General features: G+C 38.6%; 1 protein-coding gene across 8 annotated transcripts in view; it reads right to left on the reverse strand.

Moving 5' to 3' along the window:
- Positions 1-4,334, reverse strand: part of LOC136852274 (T-cell immunomodulatory protein) — a 259,930-nt gene extending 255,596 nt beyond the window's left edge. The window contains exon 1 of one of the 8 annotated variants that reach the window (XM_067126747.1): positions 3,784-3,922. In XM_067126747.1, the coding sequence (XP_066982848.1) occupies positions 3,784-3,790 (7 nt within the window). In that variant the 5' untranslated portion in view covers positions 3,791-3,922. Of the gene's footprint in view, positions 1-2,204; positions 2,800-3,783 lie in introns of those variants that run through there. The other 7 variants (XM_067126749.1, XM_067126746.1, XM_067126744.1 and 4 more) reach the window with 7 other exon arrangements.
- Positions 4,335-9,941: the final 5,607 nt, after the last annotated feature.

A 9,941-nucleotide genomic window follows, 5' to 3' on the forward strand; every position in this document is an offset into this window, starting at 1 on the left:
CCACAAGCCAAAGTCAAAACCAAAAGTCAATAGAATACTCAAGTGGAAAACTATGCAAGTTAACGAAATCCAGAGGCGGAGGTACTGTAAACAGATGTTAACAGTACCGGCGACAGAGAAAATCTGAATAGAAAATGGGAATGGTTCCCGATTCCGCCACCCAGCGGCGGGAATGAGTACTAACCACCTGGCCACACTGCGTGTGCCGCAAGTTTTGAAATTCTGTCGGATTTCGGAGAAATACAGCTGTATATATATCTGACAGGTAAGTTTCATGAACAAATTACAGTTTAGCTGCAGCCAACGGGCAAAATGTTACCCTAAACTCATGCAAAGCAAGCAAAGCAACACTGAAAAACGTCAACTGCCACAGGCTACCTCAACTGCACACTAACCGTTGCTTGTGATTAGGGCGAAGAAACGTAAATGGTAAACATATCTGCCATCTTGGGTTACGTAACCACTAGGGAGCCATATGTTCAGTGGGGGGGGGGGAAGGTGGGGTACTGCACAAAAGGTACAAGTTGGTAAAGTGACGTAGGACTGTTATGTAGAAACATGGCAGTAAATGACAGTTACCCAAAAAATAATAACGCTTCTACATGAAAAGCACTAAAACCTAATAACACCAAAACAAAGGTGACCTAACTACCTAATAATAAAGAAGGATAGTTTAGAAACCTTATCCTAAAGGGGTGGAGGGTACAATTCAGCCGCCGCCTTTACGAACGTGTGGAGCCTCGTCTTCGGGTCATGAAAGTGGATTTTAAAATAGGCCACTGCCAAGTACCCGACGAAGTTGTACCTCCTACGGCCGTACCTAGGTGTCATCTCACGAAGTTCCCTCCACCTCCTCTCAATAGTATTTGTATGAGCACCAGTTAGTGGGTCCACAAAGTTCATAGAGTGATTGACGGTTAAGTGTACGTAGCCTTCGTCCTTCAGGCAGTCATAAGCTCTCCAGCAATCAGATACAATAGTTGTCCCCGGTACAATGTAGTCCTTATAACTAAGATAGCAACTGACACAGGTAAGTGGCAAATTGCCCTTGGTTATAGGCTCAGAGGAGCGGGAGGTTCTGGGGGTGACGTCCGCCATCGTGCTGGGTTGAAGAGTGAGTGAACTGTGCCGGTGAACTGCACCGGAACAGGGTAGGAAGGAGGAAGTTGGGGGGGGGGCTAAAAGTGTATTTCTGCTTTCAGTTTTGGGGTGGCGGAACGGCGCTGCGCGCCTTATCCGCATCTTTTAAAATAATCTGGCAGGCTCATATGCTCTGGCAAGCGGTAATATTGTGCTGCGCGCGCCAACCACAGGGCTTACAAAATACGTAAAAAAAAGGTTTCTGTTAACGTCACTGAGAGAAAGTGGTAGCGAAACGTCCTGCAAGACCCTTCTCCTCCTACCCCATATACATGGTTCAGGTGTCTGCCAACAAATGTAAAGTAATTTTGTAACTTATTTATGGTAAAATCATGTTGCGAAGAGACGTCAAGGACGTCAATATATTTGTGAACAGAAAAGTACTGGAAGAAGGTTGTAGGCACAAGCTACAACGAATAGGACACGGTTATAAAACAGTTGAGCAAAAGGAATACATGTAACTGAGTTTATGTATCGCCCAAATTCTCCGACTGGGTGAAACGTAATGCTGGGGTAACGTCGCAATGTGATTGGTTGGGTACAGCCACCCGTCAAAAAACCCACCAAATACTCTCTCAGTTGGAGGCATTGGATGAACCGAAAGCTCCCCTGTAAGACCACGCATGCGTGACATGGCCTGGAATCAGCAGTAGTACTGATATGTAAAAAGTACCTTTGTAACGGCTCGCGCTATCCATTTATTCCCCCTTATTTTTACGCTTGTTTTTCGTGTTCCAAATGACATATATAACTGGAAATACAACAATAAGTTGCCCAAACCTTTTCCCAAGTTATTTACCCCACCCAGAACCCCGGATTCCCAACGGGTCCCCTTCACCGTGAGCTATTCTCGAAAGTGTTTTACCCACCCAGGACCCGGATTCGCAACCGGTCCCCCTTACCGTCGGCTACAGTTCTAAGGTAATTTACAGCTTAATTACAGCCGACCGACAAAATATTACTTTAAATTCTTGTTCAGCAAGTAAAGTTCTATAGAAAAATGTCAACTGCCATAACCTAGCCCACCGCGAACAGCCGGCTTAGATCTACCTAATGCTGCTTACCTGTCTCTTTAAAGTTACACTACTAATTTCTGCCTTGAATTGTAACTTTTCAAGTTCCTTTGCATTCTGCTAGAATCTTCTCATAATAAACTCTCTATCTTTCAGCTTCTTCTCCGCTCTCTGTTTCTCTGCACCGGCTAGATCTTGCTGTTCACAAACAAATTTCTTTATTTCAGGGACTTCTAAACCCTTCTTACCTGCAAATTCCACAAGCTTTGCTAGCTCTGTCATTGCTAAGCTGAAATATATCTAAACCTTAGGCTAACACTGTAAAATCACATCAAAGCATAGCTACTTAAAATATCCTGTCACAGTGGCCAAAATTTTGTCACAACGTGTGCGTGGTAGGGTTCCTTAATAGCAGTGGGCAATGGCTTTATACTTGTGATTAAATCACAAGTGTATATAAAAGTATAAAATTCACTGATACTCGTGAAATGATGTATGAAAGGAGATAACAATGGCTTCTGGTTGATCGTATGCATAGTATTGGTAGACAGGTATTGTCCTTGGAACAGCTCCACTCTTGAAGGCAAACGCTAAAAATAATTTTGGTGAACTGAAAACATGGTATTCTTCTTTCTATCTTCGTCAGATGGCCTGAGAATTGAGACTTCCTTGCCTTCAGTTCCAACCGTAAGTAGCTACTTATATGAATGTCGCCAGCTCTTAAACGTTATGGCACACACACACACAGGCTCCCACAAGAAGTAGAACATTATATAATGTTGGTCAAATCGGCTAGCCTGGAAATATCTCGAACAAACAGATTATCTACAACTTCTACCAAGAAAATCATATTTGGCATTCATTTAAACAAATTGAATTATGGGAATTTCCCTTAATATCATACTATACGAATATTTCTTTTAAAAAATAAGTATCTACATCAAATTAACACATTAGTTATCCGAGTATTGCTTTAAACAAAAGTTCTTACTCATGCTTGAAGCTGAATGGAAATGGTAGCCTACTGGGGGACCTTCATGAAACATAATTATTCACATAATTCATACTTTGACAAACATTTTCACCTCTTCCTCTCCAGTTTAAATTGTATCCTTATCCCGCGATAAATCTATCTACTGGCTTATCAATTTACTCTACTATCCTACGGTTGTAAAAACTTTTTTAATCACCGGTTCCTCTTACTTAGGTATCTATAAATTTGATATTCTTTAGAAACCACATATTTCCAGCAGTGAAACCCTTTCCCAAATACATTTCCATAAACATCTTCCCATTCTTATTTACTCCAGAAACTCCAAATCTGTCACCCATTTTAGCATTAATCACCTAATGCAATCACACTTTCATATTCTCCAAATACAGCCAGACACAAATCCAGATTCTCTCAGAGTTATTCATTTTATTTTCATCCTTTTCCATCCCCGGACTATGTACACCTACTATTAAAACCTTTTCACCTACCCCACCCAATACTGCTTGCGCTCTTTCGCCATTCCCCAGAGTAGGCCTACTCCTGTCATTGCGTGTGCTGTCCCCACCCCAGGTCTATACCTTCCAGTTACCCCCAAAACAAAAGCTTTGTCCTTTACATTCTCGCACCCACACTGACCTTTCATGTTTGTCCCAATACATGTCAAAGGAATCCAGCTTTCTCTTCTTAAACAAGAATTCGCTAACTTTCTCCAGTTCACACTTCATTCGCATGTGAGGCGTGTAGCATTAGAAGGGCCTCTCGCCACAACTGACAATGGCATTTTTCGCCTTATCATCTTCCCAACATATCTAACCTTCATATGGGAAGGTGCAAGAGGCCCTTTCCATACAAAAACATAGGTAAATGATCCTCCTTTATGAGTATGATTTTCAACCTTCTGGCCAGTAGTTGCAATCGAGTGGTAGTTTGTAAAACAGAACGACCTTTCGCCACTCAGCTCCTGGGATGCCAAGTTGGTACCGAACGGTCGTAGTTTCAGCCTTCCGTAAACAAATCGTGTGGTTTCTGCCGCTATTTTTACTTATTATTTTGTGAATTTGCAGCTTGTTTTTGCCTTTATTATGTCAGGAAATACTAGTGATTCTGTAGGTAATAGCTAAGTGCCCAATGATCGTGTGAAAAGGCGAAAATTAACGTCGTCTCACCACTCAGCTCCTGGGAACGCCAAGTTGGTACCGAACGGCCGTAGTTTCAGCCTTCCCCGTAAACTTTAAACAAATCCTGTGATTTCTGCCGCTATTTTTGCACAGTGATATTATTATTCATTTGTGAAATTTGAATCAGCTGCAGTGGCCAATGATCGTGTGAAAAGACGAAAATTTGTGTCGTTTTCATTATTTCAGTGATGAAATTTTCGGACATCGAATCGACGACGTAGACCAATGGCCAACTGGGCGCCTGATCGCGTGAAAAGGCGAAAATTTAAGTGTCGTTTTATGGCAAAAGGCCAAGTTTACTACCCTGGTTAGAGTTGATGTTTTGAAGAATTTTCGGTTTTCCTTTAAATCGATGCCATAGATGCAAGGGGACCGACTTAGACGAGGTTAAGAACCACTGACGTAGACAATCCCGATTATGTGCCTAAAGGATGATTCTTTATCTACGTCAGTGAATTCAGAAGAGAGCATTGATGATGGTGATGATGATGGTGATAAAGATAGTGATTTTAGGTCTGTAGAGGCAGGCTAAGCTGGTAGTAGCAGTGGTAGGCCTAGTGGTGGTAGGCCTAGAGGTAGCAGTGGTGGTAGCCCTAACAATAGCATGCAAGGTAAAGTAAAGAAAACGGGACGTGTTCGTGTTGCCAACAAGAAAGAATGGGCACAAAATGTGGCAAAAGAAAGGAGGCAAAAAGGCCTAGATTATGTTTTTTTATTCAACCAAGAAGCCTACCTCTATAGGCCTAGATGACGAACGTGAAACGGAAAAGGACTACGGTTTAGAAAATGAATAACTGTTGATGAACGAGGAATAATATGGAACTGCTATCGACCACAAGTTACTGACAAAGTGAGTGTAATCCTTTTCCTTTCCATTACAATTAAATTTTTCTTTGTTTATACTCTGCTTTGTATCAGGGTTTGTACTTTTTTGTTTATGGAAATTACTATAAAAACATCAGTAGGAACAATAGCAATAATATTAAAGCAATAATATTGAAAAATAATAATGATTATAATAATGCTAATAATAAACAATGATAATACTGATAATATTAGAGAGAGAGAGAGAGAGAGAGAGAGAGAGAGAGAGAGAGAGAGAGAGAGAGAGATAACTGTTATAAAGATTGCTCAATGTTTTCGTCCGTATGTTTAAAAATAGCTTATTATTTGCAATAAAAACTTAATAATTATAAAGTAATAAGCATTACACACAATATGTAAAGACTAAGTGATCAAAATTTTCCGAAAAACTCGAAAAACACCATAATTATACCTGTAAAATCCCCCCCCCTTTTTCCCAAAAAATGCGAATGGGGTTGAACCCTAATTTTTTTAATGCATACTGTTATATTTCTGATCACAAATACTTCCTCTCATTCAAATTTTAACTTTGTATCTTGAAAAATAAAGAAATGACAGCAGGTTGAAGTTCCAAAACTTTGATGGCTTATAACTCAACATTTTTTTTGTGGCGAAAGGCCCTTCTAATGCTACACGTCTCTCTCTCTCTCTCTCTCTCTCTTTTTACCTTAGAACATTTTTCTTCGGTAAGCACATAGGCAGAAAGATGACTTGGAGAAATATTAGCAATGTAAACAGAATTATTTTGAAAGATCTGTACTCTTAGAAGACAATAACTGGAAAAAGTTCTACCATGGTACCTTTAATCTTCCCAATCTCGGTTGAGCAAGGGAAAAGCATGGAAAGTTATAAGAATCAGGGCAAGATGTCAGTAGCTCAGTGGCATAACTAAGGGGGGGAGGTGTCGACCCCGGGCGGCACTCTGGCATCTTTTGAGCAGGTCTGGTCTGGCATAGTTCTAGATTTTCTAGTATATTTCGTCTGATCGGAATGACAAAGCTCGTTGTATTCGTTTCAGCTTTATGAAATAAAATAAAAGACATATTCAGGAGCTCTTATCTGGAGATAAATTCATCTTGCGAGATATGAATGCGTCAAACCCCTTTGGCAGGTTATGGTCATTGTTATTCTTTGAACATCCATAAGGTTTATGGGATCTTTTCTAGATAGTGACGCCCAGCAAAGTTTGGGGGTCATTATCTTTATGATATTTAAAGTCCTTTGTTTATGTTTTTACGGTCATCCCCAACGGGTTTGTATACTAAACAAACCGCAAAGGTGGATACACACTGGGTTAAAACCCTTGGGGTCACTATCTGGGAAAGATCCATGTTCATATACACTTAGAGGCACTTCTAAAATCAATTACGGTTTTATAGTTCAGACCTGAAATGCTTAATTGCACCGTGACCAGACCTGAAATTCTCAGAAGATTTCCCAGCTTTTTCCATCGCCGTAATACAAAGTAGTCAAGATTTGTCAACGTTTGTGTTAATTGTATTATCTCTGAAAACCTCGCTACCTGTCAGCCTATGTAATAATTAAGGGAAATCTGTTTACTGATATGATTTTCATACTTTGATACTTTCGTTCGGCAAAACAGTGCTTCGAAATCTCTGGTTTCATAGGCTCATATTCAACTTTTGCGCTTAGATATATCGTCCATTAGTGTGAAAGCTGACTAGGGTTTAATTGCTGACCAAGACATTCTTGTGGAGGAACTTGAGAAAAATAATTTTCATCAGTTTAAAACCATGCAATTTGAACATCACTTATAAGTAGATTATTTTAATTGCCTTAGCACCATGGGCGGCCGCAGCATATTTTCCAAGGTGGGGTTGGGGGGGTGTGGTGCAAATCTTAATACATTCATGGATAGTTTCCGGTATCAAGCAGACAAACGCTTTCGACCCTTTGAACTAGCAAGTTAATTCCAAAAACAGCATCAGCATCTGCATTTCTTTAATGAATAAAGCAATTATTATTATATATATATATATATATATATATATATATATATATATATATATATATATATATATATATATATATATATAAAGACAAAATCAATGAAGGAAAGAGAAACAATGGAGTGCTGCAAGGCACTTTCGACTTATAGTCCTTTACCAAGTCAGTCTGCTAAGTAAGTACCATAAGTCGAAAGGCCTTGCAGCACTCCATTGTTTCTCTTTCCTCTGTGGATTTTGTCTTTATTTATATATTCATCACCTTCAATATTTTCGTGATTCAGTTATTATATATATATATATATATATATATATATATATATATATATATATATATATATATATATATATATATATGCTATATATACATATACAATATAAAATTTTTTCCAGGATTTCAGGGGGGCAAGTGTCCCCCCTTGCCCCTACGTGAGGGCGCCCACGTGTAGCACTTAAACGTTGGGTGGTAAATATGATAAACTATTCTTATAAAATAACTTTATTGCTAAGAACTGCGCATGAAAAGTTTACACATTTACAATTACATGAAATATGTACAGTACATGTACATCTGACTATAACTATGCTACATCGGTGCAACTATAGTGATTAAAAACACACTTACACACACACAAACGTCTTGTACGGATTTCCTTGATACTATGGCACAATATCATTGATTGTTACAGTTGAGTTTTCCTCCTGCATGTTTGTGGCGACGCACTTCCATCTCTGACTCAGCCACAGCACTTTCATAGGGAAAGGATGTAGTGAGTATCATTATCGGTATGTAATGCTATGCAACGTAATGACATCACGGTATTCTGTCTGCTTTTGTCTCCTAAGGAGAGCACGAAGCCGCTAGTTGATATATGCTCATAAACGCTTTATAAGTTCAGAATAAATCACACTCTCTTGTTCGTCTTCGGACTTTGAAAAAGCTGTTTCTTAGACGCAGTTGCTTTCATTCATTTATTTATCGTTGAAGGGATTACAAGAATCAGTGTTTTTGGAAATGTTCAGGTTTCTTTTGTTTATCATTCATCAAGCTGTTACTAAATCAGTCGCCAAAAGTTAACAAACTGCATAGGATTGAAATGAGACAAATGTATTTGAAGTGTGGGTCTTCTATATAAGTTTTCATCTGCAATGTGGTTTTTCCATTTGATATTTTAACCGGGACGTGGATTTTATGTAGGTTTTTATCGAAAATGTAGAGGCTTTATTTTGGCTTCTTTATTTTAACACCTGAAATTGAATTTTTAGTTTTTATCGGGAACGTAAGGTTTTCTTTTGGGTTTTCATCTGAAATAGAGGTTTATTTTAGATTTTTTTTTTTTATCTGAAACGTGTTTTATTCTCTCGGGTTTTACGTGAAATGAAATGTGGAGTTTCCCCTTAGGTTCTTATTTGAAATGTGGTGTGTATATTTTAGTTTCTATCTGAAATATGGAGTTTTTTTTTTTTTTTAACTCAAACTAATTTTTTTTTAGTTTTTATCTAGATTGTAAACTTCTGTCCGACTTTCATCTAAAGTGTGAAGTGCACTGCGGTGTTAACATTTTTTGAGTCCTTATTTAAAATGTGATATTTCATTTTGAGGGTTCTCTGTAAGGTAAGAGATGTGTTGTGGAGTTTCTTTCGAGTTTTACCTATAATGATGAGTTTCCAATTGATCTTTTTTTCGGCAGCGCAAAGTCTCTTGAAATGTGGAACTGTCGTTCAAGTTTTACCTGAAATGTGGCGTTTCCATTTTAATGTGGTATGTGTATCGTCTCTAAGTTTCATCTGACGTGTAGAGAGGTTTTTGAGTTATCATTTGAAATTTGGCCTCTCTCTCTTTTTTTTTTTTTTTTTAGCTTTATCTGAGACACGGAGTTTATTATTTTCCTACCTGAAATGTGGGGTTTCCTTTGTGAATCTGTATTTTAAAAGGGGAGGTTCATGAAGTATTTAAAATGTGGAGAGTTTGTATTTAGCTTTTTGTGTGAAATACTAAGTTCATTCATCGGAACTCAAAGTCTATACATAGCTCGTCTGATGGGGGGCCGTACACAGCATTAAAACTCTGGTTCAACATGATGGCCTTTCGCAGTTAGGATTTTCCTCATTTTCCACCAGTTGGACGTGACTGCTACAATGTGAGATAATTTTTTTTTTATGAAATGTTCTCTCATAAAAATTTTAAATTTTGATGAAATTACTCTCATAAAAAAGCATTTGACAAACTCAAATTTCCACTAAGATGCTGTACATTTGGTCACGGAGGATCTACTTCATTCTTGAGGTGACAGCTGCGTTACAATAAGTCTGACTACGGCGTTTTCGAGAAAACATATTTTTAGCTGACTTCACACTGGAATTTATAAGTTAAAAAGCCAGGAAGACGTCAAAGAAAGGTCAGTTATACTGAAGGAAAACCCTAAAACCAAGAAACAATACTTCCGATTTGACGTCACGAAGCTATTACGATTCAGATGAAATGACCAGTTGTTTGAAGCTGGTCATGTCTAGTCAATTCAGCCGCAGTTTGTCGTTCTGTAAGGTTGGTTTTCTTTTGAATGTAAGTAGGCGTCATACGTGTAGTGTTGTACACAGTGGAACAAGATAGAGCTAACATGAACGTTCATAAATAAAGGCAAATGCCACAAAGGAAAAATGAAACAACGGAGTGGTTGCTAGGCCTTTAGACACCCGGTCCTTTATTAGCAATCTGCTAGTAAAGGACAGTTGTGTCGAAATGCCTAGCAACCACTTCGTTGTTTCATTTTTCCTTCGTGGCATT

Source organism: Macrobrachium rosenbergii, chromosome 25 (assembly GCF_040412425.1).
Source record: "Macrobrachium rosenbergii isolate ZJJX-2024 chromosome 25, ASM4041242v1, whole genome shotgun sequence".
NCBI lineage: Eukaryota > Metazoa > Arthropoda > Malacostraca > Decapoda > Palaemonidae > Macrobrachium > Macrobrachium rosenbergii.